The 22,240-nt window shown below is 36.2% G+C and overlaps 1 protein-coding gene across 2 annotated transcripts in view; it reads left to right on the top strand.

Annotated features, from left to right (window-relative positions):
* The window catches only part of PLXNA2 (plexin A2), a 443,424-nt gene that overhangs the window by 362,003 nt on the left and 59,181 nt on the right, over nucleotides 1-22,240 (top strand). For both annotated transcript variants that reach the window (XM_032217579.1, XM_032217580.1), the window contains 7 exons: nucleotides 1,446-1,613; nucleotides 4,072-4,165; nucleotides 8,317-8,556; nucleotides 10,399-10,542; nucleotides 15,254-15,488; nucleotides 19,077-19,219; nucleotides 21,506-21,774. In XM_032217579.1, coding sequence (XP_032073470.1) covers nucleotides 1,446-1,613; nucleotides 4,072-4,165; nucleotides 8,317-8,556; nucleotides 10,399-10,542; nucleotides 15,254-15,488; nucleotides 19,077-19,219; nucleotides 21,506-21,774 — 1,293 coding nt within the window. The remainder of the gene's footprint in view (nucleotides 1-1,445; nucleotides 1,614-4,071; nucleotides 4,166-8,316; nucleotides 8,557-10,398; nucleotides 10,543-15,253; nucleotides 15,489-19,076; nucleotides 19,220-21,505; nucleotides 21,775-22,240) is intronic.

Raw genomic sequence — 22,240 nt, 5'->3', positions numbered from 1 at the left:
GACTGGTCCAAAGTCACCAGTCACCAGATAGGACCAGTAGTAAAAATGGTGGTTTGGCTACGCCCCCGAACCTGTTCTCCCATCAGAAGCTTTTTTTAAAAAAGTTTTCCCCCCTGCTGGTTCAGATAAGGGGGAAAAAAGTAAGACAGAGGGAGGGAGGGAGGGAGGGAGGGTGGAAGAAGGAAGGAAACTTACTTTTCTGCCAGGAGATTCAGTAAAGGAGAAAAACAAATGCTGTCACTTTAAATCAGAACTGAGCATGCCTGGCTGTGGAATTCTGGGAGTTGAAGTCCACAAGTCTTAAAGCTGCAAACTTTGGAATCCTACTTTAAATTGAAAAGCTGCTCAGGTTTGCAAAGTGACATTCAGCAGTTATTGGGGGGGGGGGTATTTTGGATTAGTTTGGATTATTTTCCTCTAACAGAGAGGAAAATTGCCAAAAAAGAGAAGGAGTTTACTGGAACAAGACTGCCATGCAGAGGAAGGCAGAGATAGACCTTGACTTATGACTACAATTGAGGCCAAAATTTTGGTTGCTAAGCAAGAGCATTGTTAAGTGAGCTTCACCACATTTTACCTAATCCATGACATCTGGTGAGTGACATCAAGATGGCCATGCCCACCCTGTCACATGACTGCCAAGCCATGCTGACAAAATAGACCAAACCCACAGAATAGGTAGTAAAAAGTTTTGAAACCCACCCCTGCTCTCAACCCAAATCATCTATGAATAACACATGCACACAAACATATTTATATTTATATTGGAAGTAGAGATGGAAGTGCAAAATGTTGCTTTCAGAAATATAGTGTTCTGTTTTTCCTCCAGACCACACAGATGCAATAAATCACTCCCAGAACAGTAGAAGGGCATGGAATCAAAATGAAGCTTTACAGAAATATTTTGGAATGTTCCATTCTGAAACTGATATTTTGTACATCTTTAATTGTAAGCCATGCAAAGTCATTTATGGATAGATGGCATACACATTTGTAATATAAATAAATGAAATTAATACATATTATCGAATTTATTCAGTCCAGGTTTTTTTTTCCAGAAAACAAAATTTTGGCAGATACTTATACTTCAGCAGATGTGAATTCCAAGATTGTAAAGTCAGGGCCTTCCCACATGTTTCCAAAAAAATGAGAACTGCAGCATCAGAATTTTTAATCATGATTTAATTACAATCCAAACTTTAAATGAAGTATGCTTATTGTATGCAGAAATAAAAATGACTTCAGCTGAAAATACATGAATATTCATGCTTTTATGGGTCATGACTATAAAATAGCTACTAGAGTTTATCTATTAAAAATCATATCTCACTGAAATATTATTATTCAACTGTTTTAGAATGAATCCCAAAGATTCCCATTGTTGCCAATAAGTGGTGCTATTCTTTATTCATATTTTTAACCAAAGATTTCTTTCTCCCTTATAGGAGGTCAATTAATGAGATTATGTGTGTGTCTGCACCTTCTACCCATGGTCTTGGACCAGTGCATGTTTCTGTCAGCGTGGACCGGGCCCAGCTAGAGAGCACATTACAATTTGAATACATTGATGATCCAAAAGTTCATCGGATTGAGCCTGAATGGAGCATAGCCAGGTACCTAAACTGCCTATAATATTGTATCAAGAAACAAATCACTTGAAGCAGAGTCCAAATAATTCCTCACAAAATAGAAATTCAACCAAGTTGAAATTTTCAAAACCAAATGATTTCTGCCCTTTTTTTTACTAGTGTCTATTTAGGATGTACCTCTAGTCAGGATACTCCCTATTTTCCCCCCAATAATTCAAACAAAACAATAATTGGACAGAAAAAAATTGCATTATTGTTACTTGAGCACATCTAAAAGGCATGGTACAATTTTTTATTCATAAATATTTTCAACGATCTACAGCCCTCCCAAAAGCCATTTTGCAAAAATTATTTACCAGCTAGAATCAGCTGAAAATTCTTTGTCTTGTCAAAGAAAATGAAATATTTGATAATTATCTTCAAATAAATGAAAGTTCTTCATCCCAGGAAGAACAATACATCCAAGTACAATTTTGATGGGGACAGGTATGGCAGGAAAATTTTTTTAGCAATTACCATTTTTAAAATTCAACAAAAGCTTTGTTCAAATTTTGAAACCATGTCACTATGGGTGATGACTTTAGAATCAACACTGTCTTTATAAATGCTGGTTTGAGACTGCCCTTCAATACAGAAAAGAAAACAGAGTCTGTGTCTTAGCACTGAACAGCCAGGTTCCCAGTGAGAGAAAGGTATAATTTATAATTCTCTTCATTTGCTTTCCTCTCAGTTGTCAGCACCCAGCTTTAGAGTTCCTAGAGGATTTATTCCACCTGTGTAAATACAGAAGATTTATGAATAAAGGTCTGATCATTCAAGGAGTATGGCATATCCATTCCCCTGATTTCCTGGGTTCAAAAGGTCTAGACAATTTAAAGAATTATATTTGTAAAATGCTCACACCATTTGCATTTGTCAAGCCAAAAAAAAGTAGATGCGAAAACTTATTTGAAAATGTTTCATCCTTTTCAATCTATTGCAAAAGAACAACAAAGTATCTGAAATAAGTGGATCTCCTATCCACAGGCTTCAATATATTGTTGCAGGGTAATGAAAGCATCTCTTCCCACCACCCAGTTAAAAAATCAGAGTTACTAATTCAGCTGAATTAAAACCATAGCAATCTGTGAAGATTCTAGGAGAGCAAATGGAACCCCATGATCACTTCCATCTGCTGAAGAAATGCACAATTGCTCATTAAAGGTTTCTTCTTAAAAAACATTAGAGTCAGCGCTAAAACAAAAACAGTGGCAATCAATGCAAAAAGAGGAGAAAAAAAGTTCATGCATGAAATTACCTAAGATGCATAGCTATATCCCAGAAGTGTACTCTATAGTAGTTATTGATTGAATACTTTCTAAAACCCTGATCAGTTTTTGCACTGCTATTAGCTTTTTCTGACTTGCATACAATATGACATACAAAAGATGAAATGTGAGTGTGAGCTTATAGAAATGGATAGTGATTTCTCAGAAGATTCAAGACTGGCTTCAGGAAGAAGCATTGTGGTGAGCTTCAATACTTATTGAAGAAAAACATGGAACTGAACATCTTAACTGGAATATTAAAGCTTTAAACCTGCAATTTTGAATATATTAGATTAACATGGTTTAGTAACTTCTCATTCCTATTTAATTAGGTACTCAATAATGTTCTAATTTTCTAGATGCACATAAGGCAGAACAAAAACAATTTGAATGACAACAGATGCTTCCCATCCTAGTTTTCTCTGTTTATATCTGGGAAAGGAGTACTCTGGAAATTGATTAGATAGGGCTGGTAGATTTTTAATGCACATTCAATTAATCGTTGGAGAAACTCAGAATAACCTTAGTCAGAAGCAACAGTCAAGGCAGATACTGGGCTGAATTAGGCAGTCAGGCCTTCCTTAGGAATTAGAGAGGTTAAAATCAAAAGTATGTTGAAAGATCACCCCAAAAATGACATAATAGAAATAAATCACTGTCAAATAGTTTGTAAATGCAACCTTGTTAATATCAGCTGATTTTGTTTGATTCTTCCCCATTCAATTATTTCACTATCCATTACTTCCCAACACATCTGCCATGTTAAAGGCTAGAAATAAAATGTGACTTTCAAATGAGTGTTATTGTATTGTGTTGAGCTAGAAGGTTTGAAGCAAAAAATGATCTCCATATTTTCATTTTGGGCTCATTTTCATCTCCTTAGCATCCGTTGTTAACATATCTAAGAAATGTTACATGGCAAAATAACTACCACTTAGGGGACAGGTGAAACCAAAAAGCATTACTATGGGAGACAACTGTAGATAGAGTCAAAGCAATGGAATATCAATGCACTCAATTGTGTATTAATGCACTCTTGTCACCCTATTCAATCTGTAGAAAATGTCTTACTGAGATAAACATTTGTATTTACCAGAAATATAGACACTGAGGTTGACCCCAGTTCCTCTTGACATATTAGCCTCATTAACCTAAAGACTTCTGCTTTTCTTCAGTGGCCACACGCCTGTCATTGTTATGGGATCTAATCTGGATGTTATACAAGAGCCCAGAATCCGAGTGAAGTACAACGGCAAAGAATCTGTCAATGTAAGTATCTGCTTTTACCAAAGATTAACATTTTCTTAACCCAATGGTTGCATGATTCTTGTCTGATTTACAAGTTGTAGGCTGGTTGTTTTTCAAAACTATCTTTAATCTCTTGAAAAAGAAATGATTTTTATTCAAATATAACACTAATCTATTTTGTTAATGAGACACAAGAATTGCATTCATAATAATCAAAATTCATTCTAATAAGTATTTCTTTAATATGGATTTGATTCTAATTTATTATAGCATTTAACATAAGTTTGGCTACAGTGGAAGGAGCCATGGTGGCTCTGTGATTAGAATGCAGGATTACAGGCTAATTCCGTCAACTGCGAAAAATTCTCCTGAGCTCATGGTTGATTCAACCTGCCATCCTTCCAAGGATGGTAAAATGAGGACCCAGATTGTTGGGCCAATATGCTGACTCTGTAAATTGCTTAGAGATGGCTGTAAAGCACTGTGAAATGGTATATAAATCTAAGTGCTATTGCTATTGCTATTGCTATATGAGATGGAAATTTTTGCTTTCCTATGAAGTTATTGCTAAATTTTCTACATACATATGAAAACAGTGGATTTTGTTTTCTGATGCCACACCAACCATCCTGCCATTTTTTCATTCTTCCTCCCTATGGATGCCAGTTACTCTCTATCAGGCCAAGCTACCTCCAGGATTATTGTTGTGGGAAAAACATGTGGAGGAAGGAATATTGGATATATTCAACCATTTCAGTTGTTTATAAAAAATAATAAAGGCAGGATAAAAATAAAGTTAAACATTGTGAACTGATTAAAGCAGAATATAGCTTATAGAAGGAGATATAAAAAGTTAGAGGAAAGGTCTTCAGGAGAGTTCACACGTCCTATGTTTTTTCATAATCCCTACATCCTAAATGTTCTTAAAACTGCATGAGCAGCTATATTTTATGTTACATTGGTTAGATTCCATTTTAGAGTCCTTATCATGGATAACCTTAACAGTTTGTTTTTATTTTATTCCACGGAGCCTTATCATACTGTATATAGAAATTGCATTTAACAGGGAACAATGACAGCATATGGTACTTGTGTCATTGTGAGGCCCCACCATACATCATTCAATGCATACAAAAAGCCAGCAGCAGAAGGCAGAGATGCTCTTAGTAAACAAGGTTGAAAAAACAACAACAACAATGGTAGTGATATTTTACTGACTCTACCCTTCTGAACACCTGCTTCATTTGAACAGAACAATCCTGGCGAACTATCAGAGAAGCAAGTGATGGAAGAGATTTTTTAATTGTAAAATTGGCTCTGTCCCAGACCAGCTTGTAGATGTATCTCTCTACATCACTATCCTGTGACATAGCTTCTGTTCTGTGTATTTGTTTCCATCCAGATCTTCAGCACAATAGCAATTTTCACAAATTCAAGTTTTTATGTACCTATGCCCTTTCTTGACGTTAACCTCTATATAAACTCTTTTTAAAAACTCCCATTTTAGACTATTGTTTTAAATGCTTGTATTCCTGAAGGATTTTTTTTATTATTCAAACTAGAATTAACACTGCAATGTGATTTATGTTGTATTTCCATTGCCAAACAATGTATCTCTGATCCATGACAAATGCATTTGTGACTAACGAAAAGGCTCCACAGCTGTTCGTATATTTGTCAGCATTTAGATCAAACTCGGCCTTTGTGGGCAAATTTTGAAATCTACATATGCAGCTGTATGTAGAAAAAAGGAGGAGGGTGAGAAATAGACATAATCTCATTGTAAGGGCACAATTACTTTCTGACCACAAGGGCCTGAAAGATTTCTTAGATGGTGTATTTCATTGATTCAGTCAATGAATCATAGACATTCAGTGTTGTTGCATCAATATATAATTAATATATGATTTTATGATTAATTGTTGTGATCTGCAAATATTTTGTCTGTATTTTCAAGAATACCACTGTAAAAAAGCCATTACATTAGAAATGTAAATTGTGAACTTTCAGCCATGTAGTTTACTTCATTCATAAACACAACTTTTAATCTAGTTGGTAGTTTTCATATTTTTAAAACCTTATTGTTAATTTAATATTTGGGCTTTAGGTTGGTTCAGTGTTGGTTTCAAGTAAGGAGATGTAATTTAATATGTAACTTCATAGAAGCAGCACTGCTATTCAGTTTTAAGTTTTAAGATTCTTTCTCATAGTTCCCATCCAAAGACTTGGCTATAATTCAAGCAGAGCAAAAATGTACCTGCATCTTGCTTCTTAAAATTGTGATGGTTTAGGAGGTTTTATGTTTGTGAATTATATCATATTGCAAAACATCTAGAACAACATAAAGAAATCAAACTTTCTGGATTTTTTATAAATTTACAGAGCTGTTGTATAAGGAAACAGCTTCATTTTACAACATGGAAATATAATTTTATCTAAGAACATGTCACTGGCAGTATTTGAAATACAGATCTGGTAAAATTGATTATTTGATAGGGTTGGATATTAATTAGTAAGAACATGATAAAATAAAATGTCAGATTGTTGAAAAACATATAGAGACATGCTGCTGGAATATTTGGTTAGACAACCCATGGACTTTTATAATGATTATGGGGTGTGTGTGTGTGTGTGTGTGTGTTTGTGTGTGTTGTGAATTTTCACACAAATCTGAAAACAAGGAAGCTTCCGATTATTATTTTTGAACATTAATTGTTGAAGTATTTTCCTACTTCTGTCAATATTATACCAGAAACAGTGAAAATAGTGACTACATACAGTTATTTGCAATCTGATCTTATCATTTCAAAGAAATTTAGACGTTGCAGGATCTAATATGGGTCGATCACTGGGACCTGAGATTTTGTATTCTGATCATTCAGACTTGTGGTGGAGCCCATCTTCAGGGAACTTCTCTCTAGACAGTTTGTGGTATTTACAGTGCCTGTTGTAAATGACTTTTTAGATGTTGATTGGAGTGTGTTGATGACTGGCTTTTGAATCGTTAGCTGTCATTTGCTTATGCTCCCCAGCCTTCACATTCTAAATACTTGATAGGCTGGTGGCAATTCAGTACTTCTATTGAGTGATGAGGGGCCTACTTCCCAGGCTTCAATCACTTTCCTGGCTGTTTTTTTACCTGCTTATCCAACAATCTTGATAGCTGCAAAATTGAATATTAAGAAAACTTAGTGATGAAAGAAAAGGAAGGAAGGAAAAATCTCTTTTAACTTGAATGCTATTATTACCTTTACAGTGTGCATGTGTATGTTTATAACTAAATTGGTCTTACTCTTAGATCCCATTCTTAATGCATATTAGAAATCTATATAAACAGATTAGGTTATTCAAAATCCCTTTTTTATTCCTTTGATGCCTGGGAATATCATGCTAATAAGTATGATATCTTGTGAAGATTTGCTAACATGATCTTCACTGACCTGTAAACACAAATGTGAAGCATTGATTTCTTTTCCTGTGTAGTGCTTCATTTTATTTTCAATGGCACTGTGGTAATGTTGAAGTATAAGAACTCAATTGTGGCAGGTTCATTGCACATTTCACAAGTTGCCACATCTTCTAATATACAGTATTGATCAAAAAAAGTTGTCTTGAACATAAGAGGAAGATGTAGGTGGCAGAACAGATCTGATATATTTCAGGTGAATTTTAAATAAATAAGTCACTATTAGATTGTGGTCTATATAATCAAAGGATCATGTGCTATTTTAGTAAAAAATTGTCTTCCAATCCCTGAATATGGTATCATTTCCAGCTATCATTCTGACAAAACCTATAATCCATTCTTAATATTTTTTTTAAAAAACCTGTATCTTTCTATTTCAGATTCCATATAACACTGATTATTTCTTGTATACTAAAGCTCTATCCAGCTTTCCAGTATCATGGATGTCCATTGGTTATTTTCTATATAGGCAGGGTATTTTTAAAAATGGTAGTAAATAAAATGAGATAAAAATCTTATATTTCACTTCTAGAGTCATTCTCACAGAATGTTCTTCCTGACTGATGACAGAACAAATTATCACATGATTTGAAAAAAGATTTGATACTTCAGTCTTGCCAAAATAATTAAGGTAGAATCATGATGTGACAATAATTGAAAAATATTTTATTCAAGGTATAACCCTACCTTAATTGTGTTCTTCCAGGTTTGTAAAGTTGTGAATACTACCACCCTCACTTGCCTGGCTCCTTCACTTACATCACAGTACCGACCAGGTCTGGATGCTGTTGAAAGACCTGACGAAATTGGATTCATCTTTAATAATGTTCAATCTTTATTGATTTATAATGACACAAAATTTATTTATTATCCAAACCCTACCTTTGAACTTTTGAGTGCTACTGGCATCTTGGACCAAAAGCCAGGATCACCCATTATCCTGAAGGTAAAGTGTTGACACAATCCAGGAGACTTGTTTACATAAACGAATTCAGATTTACCCTGGAAAAAGTATTGTCCTACATGTAAAAACTTGTTCTTGTTTCTGTATTGTTTAGTTATATAAGAAGATTATATTTGAATGTTTAAAATCATAACCTCTGCAAAAATTACAAATTGTCAAATTTTATCTTGGAAAATTGTTGTAGGATTTTGATTTCACACAGAAATATTTGGGAGAGGGGTTGATTTGAATTTCTTTAGGAAAGCTTGAAAAATAAACTTGAAATGTTCTCTTTGCTATCTCTCCTTTATTTCCTTCATAGGCATTTGCAAATCTCACAATGACAAAAAAAGAAAAGAAACCCAATTGATATAGTAATGCAAACCTCTTATGTATTTGTAACCCAATATTTAACACAAATATATAATTCAAGGTATTTGATGCATATATGGCAGACTGTGCCCTTCCCCCTGTTGCCTACATTGCCCCTTCCAACAATACAAAATACATCACAAAACATTTTGTTTGACATGTGCATTTCTATCACATACGAGTTTACGATCATAGGAATCTATAAGTTGATCTGTCTCTGATATCTGTATCTATATCTATATCGAGAGAAAGAGAGAGAGAGAGAGAGAGAGAGAGAGAGAGAGAGAGAGAGAGAGAGAGAGAGAGAGAGAGAGAGAGGTTTTCCTTTGCATGCATAACATGTAGTTCTAGGCTAAACTCTAGCTATATATATCAAATCAAAAGTTTAATAAACGGGGCCTAGCATCTAATTGTTAAGAACATTTTAAAACATTTTAGATACTTACTGATATGTCACAAGTCTTTCAAACACTATTCCTTTCTTGTGAAGATAAATGTAACCACTCTGCACTTTTATTTGCCAGCATTTTTCAATACTGTATTTTGAGAACCAAACCTACATCAGGTTTAAAGTTCAATGTTATATTAAAAATGTCTCACTCCCAGTATTTAACATATCGTCTCCACTTTCACATGTTTAGTGCTGATGTGAAAAGTCTTATTTTTGTACATGATGTGTGATAGCCTTCTGTACCACTGAAACTTTAGTGAAGCCTTTTCTTTCATGTAAAGCAATTGTTTCTCCTTTCCTGATGTAACACAATATTAGTGGAATGGGAGAAGCTGTGCGATAGACAAACGTATTCAGATGGTTCCTTATCCATATCTGAATTTGGATTGCTAGTGAAATATAGGTGCATTTTGATATTGTATGTTTGGCTGGAAAGCAGATGTATTTTATCATGCTATGCCAGTCATGTACCAGAGTAGCACTCATTTTAATCACAGGCAAGGAAAGACTAATTTTCCCCATCTTATTTTTCACCTTCTCAAGATTGCTTCTTGTACTTACTGCTGTTTCCATGAACTGCCCCTGATTTCTCAATTGCCTCTTAGCTGTCAGTTATGGTTTCCTCAATTAAATAGCATATTGGTTTTGATATGTAAATGGAAAAGAAAAGGAAAGTAGGGAAAGGGATAGCAGACATTTTTCATGGTCCTTCCTAGCCCGATTGTGATAAATGTAATACTGAATCCCAAAAAATTAACACACACACACACACACACACACACACACACACACACACAAATTGGAATACATTAGGAAGTTTCCTCTCTCTCAGTTGTACAATTTCTTGTATTCTCAAATATGCATCACAGTTGCAGCTTTTTTAGAAAATAAGTATACATCAATGTTTAAGATGTTTATGATATGTAGTATAGGTGCCGCAATATTGGATACATGTTGAATCATAGAAAAGCTGACATATTAGCTAGAGTTTCATAAAACATTGTGTTTTTGCTTTTCCCTAGGGTAAAAATCTGTGTCCGCCTGCATCAGGTGGAGCAAAGCTGAATTATACTGTTCTGATTGGAGAAACTCCCTGCACAGTCACCATCTCTGAGACACAATTACTTTGTGAACCTCCAAATCTCACTGGGCAACATAAAGTTATGGTGAGCTTCAAAAATCAAGATTTTTGTCTCCACCTTTTGTCTTTTCTACTTTTCAAATGTCAGAGTTGACTCCCATTCCCAATCTAGCTCTTATTCAAAGAGGGGGGGGGCTTTTTGATTAAAAAGAAGATAAGAATTTCCAATATCACGAATTTCCTCAAAATGTAATATTTTTATTTGCATGAGTGTCTTTAATTCAGGATCATTATAAAAATTGCTGAAATAATTATATGAATCTGGTCATATGATTAGACCAAAGGGCTAATTAACTACCATTAATTTACACATGTAAAATATACAATATCATAAAGAAATATGTTGAAATTTTAAAACATTTTCACCATGATTTGTTAGTGTGTTGTGCATACATACACCTATTATCCAAGCACACACTGGCACAGTATGAATTTTGCATAAGGCTTTATAGAACAATAATAGTTACAGCAGCTGTAACTCTGAACTGCTCATTTGCAAACAAAAATACCCTGCAGCTATTGAAAGACAAAAAAAGCTGTCACACCTTTGAGCCTAACTACTTTTATTGGGGCAAGAGCTTTGGTAGATAACAGCACATCTCAGTGGGTGCAAAAGTCTCCAGCATACCTTATCTCAGGTCATACTGATGGATGCTACAATTGAAGGCAAGTTCAGCTTGCTGGCAGATCTGTAAGAGAAAATTACCCTGGATATTTTGCAGAACAAATAAGATACAGGTGAAACTTGAAAAATTAGAATATCATGCAAAAGTTGATTTATTTCAGTAATGCAACTTAAAAGGTGAAATTAATATATGATATAAGACTCATTATATGCAAAGCAAGATAGTTCAAGCCGTAATTTGTCATAATTGTGATGATTATGGCATACAGCTCATGAAAACCCCAAATCCACCATCACAGAAAATTAGAATATTACATGCAATCAATAAAACAAGAATTGTACATAGAACAACATCGGACCTCTGAAAAGTATAAGCATACATGTGTACTCAGTACTTGGTTTGGGCCCCTTTTGCAGCAATTACTGTCTCAATGTGGTGTGGCATGGAAGCTATCAGCCTGTGGCACTGTTGAGGTGTTATGGAAGACCGGGATGCTTCAATAGCAGCCTTCAGCTCTTCTACATTGTTTGGTCTCATGTCTCTCATCTTCTCTTGGCAATGCCCCATAGATTCTCTATGGGGTTCATGTCAGGTGAGTTTGCTGGCCAATCAAGCTCAGTAATACCACAGTCATTGAACCAGGTTTGGTGCTTTCAGTAGTGTGGGCAGCTGGAAAATGAAGTCAGCATCCCCATAAAGCTCATCTGCGGAAGGAAGCATGAAGTGCTCGAAAATCTCCTGGTAGATGGCTATGTTGACCCTGGTCTTAATGAAGTGCAGTGGTCCAAAGTCCTGTTGCTCCTTGGTCCAAAGTCCTCTTTTCTGATGAGAGCAACTTTTGCCAAAAGCACCAAAAACTGGTTCAATGACCGTGGGATTACTGTGCTTGATTGGCCTCTCCATTCTTCCTCCATACTACGGGTCCTTGGTTTCCAAATGAGATACAAAAGTTGCTCTCATCAGAAAAGAGGAGCAAGAGGACTTTGGACCTGACCTCTATAGAGAATCTATAGGGCATTGTCAAGGGAAAGATGAGAGACATGAGACCGAACAATGCAGAAGAGCTGAAGGCCACTATTGAAGCATCCTGGTCTTCCATAACACCTCAGCAGTGCCACAGGCTGATAGTTTCCATGCCATGCTGCATTGAGGCAGTAATTGCTGCAAAAGGGGCCCAAACCAAGTATTGAGTACACATGCATGCTTATACTTTTCAGAGGTCCGATATTGTTCTATGTACAATTCTTGTTTTATTGATTGCATGTAATATTCTAATTTTCTGAGATGGTGGGTTTGGGGTTTTCATGAGCTGTATGCAATAATCATCATAATTATGACAAATCACGGTTTGAACTATCTTGCTTTGCATGTAATGAGTCTTATCTCGTTTATTAGTTTCACCTTTTTAGTTGCATTACTGAAATAAATGAACTTTTGCACAATATTCTAATTTTTCAAGTTTCACCTATATGTCCTTATTTGTAAGATGTATATCACACCTTTTCTCCAATAACTTAAGGTGACATATAGCAATTCCCCAAATTTCTCTGTAACATCAAATGTGAGATAAGATGGGGTGGAAAAGTAACCTGCTTAAAAACACTTCGTTTGTTTGTTTATTGCTAACAATAGTCTAGAAGTGGAGTCTTCCCACTTCTATGCTAAGACCTTAAGCACCAAATCACACCAGGGGAAACAAGTTAAAAAGTTGAAGAATATTAGTAGCATTGTTACAGACCTTTATATTGGGGGGAGGGGATTTCCAGCACCAAAGATATCAGCAGATCCAAATGATCTCACCTTCATATTGGCTCATTTTAATGATGACTTGCATGCAGTTATCTTCGTGTTTAGGAATGGTAGATATTTATGACAAATAAGCATGGATTTAAAAAATAAAGTCTATCCCAAATTGAGCTAAAACTGTGATGATCTTTTGGACAGATTTGTATTGTTTCCTTAGCAATATGGAAGTGGTTTGTTGTAGCTTTCTATTGGACATTTTAACTTGTAAGTGATTTCATTTCAATAGCTGGTCTTCTTTATTTAAATGTCAGAACAGATGATGCACAACTGTGAAGTTTGTTGTAGAGATAGATTAGGAATATACAGTTATTTGCTACAGAAGGCTGTGCTATGCCATGTGTAGTCTATTTGCTTAAGCACTTACTCATTCACACCATTTACATTCAATGCAGCATTATTGTGAGGAACATACTCATCTTGTTCTCAATGATTTTGCTGGAGATTGCTAGTTTCTTCTTTACCATCAATACAGCCTAGAGCAGTGATGGCGAACCTATGACACGCGTGTCAGTGCTGACACGCGTAGCCATTTGGGGTGACACGCACAGGATTTCATGCGATTCATCCTCGGCTCCTGCACGGCCGCCGAGGATGAAAGAATCTGTGCTGGAGGAACGGGGGGGCGGGACGTGTGATCTCCCCCGCCCACACTCACTTACTGTATCGCCGCCGCCCCTTTCTGAGCGCAGGGGCTGCTGGTAAGGTGTGAGTGCCGTACGCACACATGTCATCAGCGCGGCGAGGGAGGACCCGCAGGAGAGGAGCGCGGGAACAGTGCGCGCCTCTCTCCAGTCAGGCCGGCACAGAGAGTCTACTCCTAGGACTGTCGGTTACGACCGCACCACAGCAGGGAACAGCGGAGTGCCAACGGGAACTGTGAACGCCATTAGCAGCAACTATAAATTGCGCAAAATTATGTTTTTGTCGAAGTGACACACAACGCGAGTTATGCTCGATTTTTTGCCAATTTTTGACACACCACGCCAAAAAGGTTGCCCATCACTGGCCTAGAGCCATGGGTAGATTGTTCCTTTAGAGACACTTGCATATTTTTAGGAGAATATTTTTCTTGAACTAGTGAACTGCTTGTTTTTAAAGCTGTGAGGACTTTACAAAAATTGTCTTTTTTTAAAACTCCATTTGAAGTCATTTCATATCACCAAAATAATGTCCAATTGTAATTAATTACATAGGATTTTTTTTTCTGCTTTTGTCCCTGGTAGTCTTGATTTTATTAAAATACTATTATCGACATGCCTTGGATTACTTTATAAAGCACATAATCTTTTTCCTTAAAAATAAAAGTGGGAACACTTTTGAAGTTTAGCACAACTTGCATGAAGCTTTGACTAGTGATAACTTTCTCCAGATTTACCTTCTAAACTGAACTGAATCAAAATATAAGAAAAAGATATATTTATGAAATCAAGCTTCCCTTTTCATCAGATGAATCTGATGAACCAAAAGCATAATCAAGTCCATCTATTGACATATTAAAATATATATAGTATTGTAAATACAGCAAAAGACTAAATTATGAAATCTGGAGCAGTTTTCACATCATTTGTCCAATACTATGATTTATATATCATAAGCACTTGAACTAAACATCTATAAAGTGTATACCAGTTTATTCTTTCACAACTCTAACTATCTCCCCCAGTCTTGTTTTTCCATTTATTCTTTTGTTTTTTCTTTGCCTTCTGTACTCTCACTCTATGTTCCTTTGTCAATGAAATACTTATTCTCATATATTCATGGTTTATAAAAGAAAGCTGAAAACTTATGTTATGAAAGTCAAATGAAGTTATCATGTAATCAAAGGAATGTGGAAAATAGTGCAAGGATAACAAATATGTTGCAACTCAAAGGCTTTGCTGTGTTTCAAGAAGGATGTGACCTTTCTTTCTATGGGGATGTTACTTGCAAGGTCTTATCTACAACTTTGTAAATGTTTAGTGTTTTATGACTTTGAAAACGTATTTAGCATTTTGGGAATTATTTCCAGAACAGCAGTAATATGTCAGGCTCCAGTGCCTAAAACTATGTTTCTTTTTTTTAAAAAAGTCAGCTCCTTGACAAAAATTAACAGTTTTCATCCAAGCGTTAACTCCCAAGTAAACAAATGGAAGGACTTATACAAGATAAGTGTTCCTTTTCATTGTCAACCCTATTCCCAGAATCCTTACTAACAAATTTCTTGGTACAAATGTTATCTTTCCAAGTGACTGTTTTTATTCCAAATTAATCTCTATACACACTGTAATGTAATTCATCTTCTGATTGACTCTCTTTGATGGTTAGGTGCATGTAGGTGGCATCATTTTCTCACCTGGCTCAGTGAATGTGATCTCAGATAGCCTGCTGACTTTGCCAGCTATTGTCAGTATTGCAGCAGGAGGCAGTCTTCTTCTCATCATAGTCATCATAGTCCTCATTGCCTACAAGCGTAAGTCTCGTGAAAATGATCTCACACTCAAGAGACTTCAGATGCAGATGGACAACCTCGAGTCTCGGGTAGCCCTTGAGTGCAAAGAAGGTCAGTATTACTCCCTAATTTCAAATCAGCTGTCCAGTAAAATATGCCATCCATTCAGGCTGGGGACTACTTGGTTTTATTGTTTCTGAATAGTATTTGTATATGAAAGAGAGTCATTGAAATCAGTTTTAGGTGACAGAAACCATCAGAAACATGAAGAGACAGTTTAAATTCTTAATACAAGAAAATAATGCTGCCAATTTTGCTCTAAAAAGTCCAAAATATTATAGTATAATAATATAATACAATGCATAACAAATTGCTGGTATGCTCATTTTAGTGTCTCAACTGGTTATATCATTAGCTTATTAATTCCTGACCATTGTAATAAAGTTACTTCTAAAGATCTACTGCTTTTCATCCTCCCTTGATTAAGTCAATAAATAGTTCCTGAAGAATGTTACTTCATGCATATATGCATACAAAAACATTCATAATTATGCCAATATATGCATGCTCACACCATATACACATGCACGCGTGCGTACACACACACACACACACATATACACAAGCATGCTTAATGGACAACTGTTTAGCATCTAAGCCCTTCATTTAGTTAGGAGTAGCAATAGCAATAGCAATAGCAGTTAGACTTATATACCGCTTCATAGGGCTTTCAGCCCTCTCTAAGCGGTTTACAGAGTCAGCATATTGCCCCCAACAACAATCCGGGTCCTCATTTTACTCACCTCGGAAGGATGGAAGGCTGAGTCAACCTTGAGCCGGTGAGATTTGAACAGCCGAACTGCAGAACTGCAGTCAGCTGAAGTAGCCTGCAGTGCTGCACTCTAACCACTGCGCCACCTCGGAGTAGTGGTGACGCAGGAGTTAGAATGCACTATTCAGGCTAAACTATGCCCACAGCCTGGAGTTCGATCCTAATTGGCTCAAATCTGACTCCCCTTTGCATCCTTCCAAGGTCAGTAAAATGAGGACCCAGATTGTTGGGGGGACAATATGCTGACATTGTAAAATGCTCAGTGCTGTAAAGTACTATGGATCAGTGTATAAGTTGAAGTGTTATTGCTATTGCTATCTAGTTCCTATTATCAGTTAAGTATAGCATTGACAAATGGCCATGTCCTTTAATTCCTTATTACCTTTTATCAACCCAGTAAGAGTTATTTCATAGTACATATCTGTCTCAATATCATTGGCTCAAAGAATAAATCCATTTCAGTCACTGTACTTAACTAATATAAAACTTCATAAAGTTTTTTTTATTTATTAACTATCCTCATTCCCATTAATATATACAGTACACACAACTCTGTTTGGTTTGCCTAATATGACTTTTCTCCATTCATTGACTACATCTCCAGTAGTGAGCAGTCCAAGTGTAGTTTCCATAGTAACTGCCTGCCGCTTAACCTATTTCCCTTGATCCAGTATAAATTTAACAGGGCTTGAGCCCCACATACAGCTGTCAAATAAACATTTGGTCAATCTCTCTCAAATACACATATAGATGTAAAATGCCCCCTTTTACAGCCAGAGAAGCTTGGATTTTTTTCCCATGAGTGTCTGTATGTGTCGGAAGACAGTAGCAAGTATATTGAATGCAGAGACATCCTTTGCTTGACTAATGTGTGGAGAAAAGGATTAGCACTTGATCCTATTTCAGAAAGATGTATAAAATTTGTCGGTGCCAGGTCATTAGGCTTGGCAATCTGTGGATCTTTTTCTGAAGGCATTTCATGGGGAAGTTTAAGGAAAGCCAGGATCCTTTGCAATCACAAGGTGCTGGAACCAGGCTGTAAAATAATTTGTACATTTTGGTGTAAAAATCAAGAAGCTTAGAATATGAAATGCTGTTACAGCCACCTGGCTGGCAAAAAAAGCAGATCAACTTGTTGAAATGCAGACAGCATAAAGCAAAGGCAGATAAAAGGTAAATTGAGCTGACTGATTTGCCATAGATAAGCACAGACTGAAAAGTCTCAATTATTTAACTACAGCATCAAACAAAAGGTCCTTGTGCCTATTGCCTTTTTCTTTATGAATTTGCTGAAACAGCTCTTCTGGATATTGGAATGTGTCACTACCTCTTGATGGATTAGATAGTGTAACTCATATGCACATTTATCCCAAGACAGACAGACAGTCCTCCCTTCCTCCTCCCCCCCACCTCTCTCTCATGTGGTGTTTAGAGCATCATCTAAACACACTGGCAGGGTTCAAATTTGGTACCTATGTTATCCTGCCTACCTCAAAATGTGAGAAAGACCCAGATTAACAAGGTCTACACCAGATATGGGGCCAGGATAATTTAACAATAAGTGGACTACTGGAATAAAACCTACATGGCAGAGACAAGAAAATCTGGAATTGATGGAATATTACTATTCCATATTATTGATGGAATTGATATATTAGATATGAGAGGGCACATATGAGAAACTGTGGATCCACACTAAATGAGAAAGAGCTAACACATCAACATAGTGAAGAGGAAGTTGCTCTCACAATTTCAGATAGAAGAAATACACATTACATCTCAGGCTTACAGTGAGAAGACCCTGAAGCACACAAGATGTTCCACCAACACCTGAAGCTGAAGTGTCACTGCTATTCTTTCCATTGTTGAACACAGCTGCTGACATGAGGCTGATATGATATACACAGTATATATGTGGTATATTATAAACTCCAACATCTTCCAAAAATGGCATCAGAGCCTTCTGTTAAAAAGAATGCAGTGTTAGGAGCAGCTAAGATACTGTGCAAGAACTCCTCAAACTCTCAGGCTTCACACACACACACACACACACACACACACAGACACACACACACACACAGAGAGAGAGAGAGAGAGAGAGAGAGAGAGAGAGAGAGTGTTTCACATTTAGCAGCAAGATTTCAACATTCCATTTAGCAGGTTAATTTTCATAGGGCTATGATGTCTTCAGCACAATATATTAGAAAGGTGAAATGTGATAACTGCCATGTATGCACAGTATTTGTACAGAACTTCAGCTTGAAAAGAAGGAATTGGACAAATGTTACATGCATGCTATCCGTATACACATTTCCCTACTGTTACCATTGGACTATATCAGTTTCCATGTCCTACCACTATGGACATGAGGCAGATCTTCTGTTGTCCATGTATCTCGTTATAGTTTTGAATCTCAATTAATTTTCTTCTGACTTCTTCTGACCCTAGATAAGCTATAAAACATGGGGATGGTTTCCTTCTGCTAGGTACATCAAAAGGACATGAGGAATAGAGGAATTGAGTAAGTGAGAGAGTAAAAAAGCCACACAAATTGATTTAAAAATAGGATCTTTATTTTTATCTAGTGCCTTCCAAGGCATTTCAGTGCTTACATACAAGGTGTGAACAGAATACAAATTAGGAAGTGTGTTTTGTTTCAGCATCTGTTCTTCGCATTGTGCTCTTTCTCTCTCATACTGAGGAAGTGGCTCCCTGCTTCAGGGCATGTCGTGGTGACACAGAGAGGTCTGGAGTAAACGAGCTTCCTGAGTTGGCTCATTTGTAGTCCTTGATTGTTTGTTCCTCATCCTCCAATCCCAGAGCCCGTCTCTTGATTGCCTGTCTTTCTCACTCCCTTTCTCTAATAGCTTTTGCAGAGCTGCAGACAGACATCAATGAGTTAACCAGTGACCTGGACCGCTCAGGGATCCCGTATCTTGATTATCGCACATATGCCATGAGAGTCCTCTTCCCTGGCATTGAAGATCATCCTGTCCTGCGTGAACTAGAGGTAATGTTCTCTCTATCTCAGTCTCATCAGGTAAAACTAGTGATGTTCCCCAGGTCCCTTCTGAGAGGCTCGATTAAAACCCACATTAAAACCCCATGGAAGGTGGAAAGCACCTTTCCACCTCCCATGCTGAATCTTATTAGACGTGTTGGGATAAACACAATGAACACTGACATTCATTGTAACATAAGCCTCGCATTTTATATATATTTACACACAGTTTGTTTTCTTTTGATTGCCTTTGTATAGCTTTTGCCCTGACATTTTTTCTTTCTTTCTCTATCACTAAAACTCCATGACTAGTCCTCCATGACCAACAGCAAAAGAGCTGCATTTATTACCGATGACTGGCTAAATTCTCTTTGAATTCTCCCTTTGTGAAAAAAAGCCAAAGGGGAGCTTGGGAAATCCTTTCTCTGGTTTGCCTAAGGGAATAAGCCTCCCGTTTTGCAAAAAAAGCTTTTCTGCATCTTGTCCTCCACTTGGCAAAGCTTTTGTGCAAGAGAAAGACCTTGGTCACATCACTTCAGCTTTGTCTATATTGTATGCTGGATTGACTAAGTATATCACCAGGCACCCCAATTTTGAGGGAGGTTTTTTTTTCATGTTGTTAAAGCAATGGCAGGAGCAGATGGGACCCATTATTCAGTATGAAAATGCTGCTGCTGACATTTGACCATAGAAAAACAATGAAGGGGAAACTCCATCAGAAACATTTTTACACATTCATTACGAACACCACATGTGTGAGAGTAATAATATGGGAATACCCATGCCTCAATAAGCCACCAGGGTGCCCTGTGAAAATAGTTTTTCATTTTTGCTGCTGATGGCTCCTGAAAAGACATTTCCCATTTCACTGCTTGCTTTGTCTGAAAAGCTCGATCGCCTTATTTTCTCTAGATAGAAGCTGGAGCTCTTAACTTTGCCAGTAAAAACTGATTGAATAATTTATTATTGGAGAAACTATGGAGCTCTAGCTTCCTTTAACCATATAGCTTTCAAAGAAGACATGCCTCATGGTAGAACATTCTTTTAATGTAGTATTCTTTTAAGGAGAACTACAGCATCCTACCTATTGTGGGTTGGTATACTGATTATTAGGGGAAGTCCTTCTTTAGGGGTATAATTCAATTAAAACAGGCAGGTACTGTAATTCAAGTGACAATATGTAATCCAAGGCTGGGAGATCAAAATTTAACTACAAAAGCACTATTATATATACTTAGTAAATTCATTTCACTATTTTCTTTGGTTCTTGTGCAGAGATTAATGTTTTTTTGTATTTTAAAATGATTTAGGTTACTATTAAATGAAGTTTGTTACTTTCCTTAAATTAACTAAATTATTTATATGGGTATAAAAAAATTATACCTGGGAATACCAGTGTTCCATCACCCTTGCTTTCTCTTGTAGATGTAGAAAATTGGAAATAAAACTGATGGTTGAAACTGATTTTGCCATTCCCCCCAAAAAGTAGGATAATGATCAATGTGACACTGCTGTTTAGTTATGTAATATAAATAAGTTGAAAATATAAGTCAGTGAGAACTTTGTGTACAAATTTTCTTATCGTGAATTATAATGCATAATTTACATTCAGAACTATCAGAAAAATGTGTTTATGTGTACATGTATTAGAGTTTTACAGTGGAGTAAGAGTCTAAACCAGTACATTACCTATGTGAATGTCATTTCTGTGCAGTATGTCATAACTCAAGAATATTCTGTTTTAAATGTGCAACACTAACAATATAACATTGTAAATAACATCACTCTTAAAAAACAGTTTTCCAATTTTAAATTATTTTAACTAAATATTTTAAAGACTTTCTAAACAAGCACAATAATGAATTTGAAAATAATTAATAATAGAATACAATTGAGTAATCAAGGGATTGTTAAATGTCATGGAGGTTATTGCTTTCTAATATATCAGTAATGTGTTGTAAATAGTTAAATATATTTTGTAAATTATGTCATGTTAAATGATTAAGAGTTGCTATTAAACTAAAAGTGAATACATATGAAGAACGATGGTCAACACAATATAAATCATTCAATGGAATTATAGCTATAATAAATTCAGCTCATATTACTACGAATCTATTCTGATTTAGGTATCTCATAAAATTGAGATATGGATTTTATGCAGGGCTAAAGCCAAATTTTGGATGTAGCATCAATCCATGCATTGTATTATAGTACTAATGTTTTCCAGTTTAATTGATATCTCTACCAGATTTACTATAAGGGTACAAAGTTAACACTTTTGAAATTTTATAGGTCCAAGGCAATGGACAGCAGAATGTGGAAAAAGCCCTGAAGCTCTTTGCCCAGCTACTCAACAATAAGGTTTTTTTATTGACATTTATCCGTACTCTGGAATTACAGCGAAGTTTCTCCATGCGTGACCGGGGCAATGTGGCTTCCCTCATCATGACAGGACTTCAAGGAAAGCTAGAATATGCCACTGACGTCCTCAAGCAATTGTTATCTGACTTGATTGAGAAGAACCTGGAGAACAAAAACCACCCTAAATTGCTCCTACGCAGGTAAGAATGGAAAATTCGGAACTTTGTACAAAAGTTCTGTAATTTCAGAGCAAAAGTGGTCATTTAGATGAGTATGAGCTTTGGGGTGAGGATGTGATTGCTCCTTCATATTTATTTATCAAGCATAAATTTTAAACGATACCTATCAAGTGCTGTAAGATGCTATGAAGTCTCTATTTCAGTTTGCATCTAGGAAATCTTGTGCTTAGTTAAAATACTAGATAAGCAGAGGACTTATATCCCCTTCCTTAGATATAGAGCCTCCCTGGGTGACTTCAGGCCAGTCATAATGAAGTTATGAATTACAGTTAATAATTTCAATGAAGATGCCTTTATCCTCCTGTGGATTAATTTGAGCTTATAACATTTGTGATTAGTTTTTATTTTTATACACATACACCTATGGACTGTTTCAAAACCATGGTCATCTTCTTCCAACCCAGCTTCCCTTAATATATATATATAT

This window comes from Thamnophis elegans, chromosome 5 (assembly GCF_009769535.1).
Source record: "Thamnophis elegans isolate rThaEle1 chromosome 5, rThaEle1.pri, whole genome shotgun sequence".
Classification (NCBI taxonomy): Eukaryota; Metazoa; Chordata; class Lepidosauria; order Squamata; family Colubridae; genus Thamnophis; species Thamnophis elegans.
The sequence above is the reverse complement of the archived record's forward strand: the minus strand, read 5'-3'. Positions and strand labels throughout refer to the sequence as shown.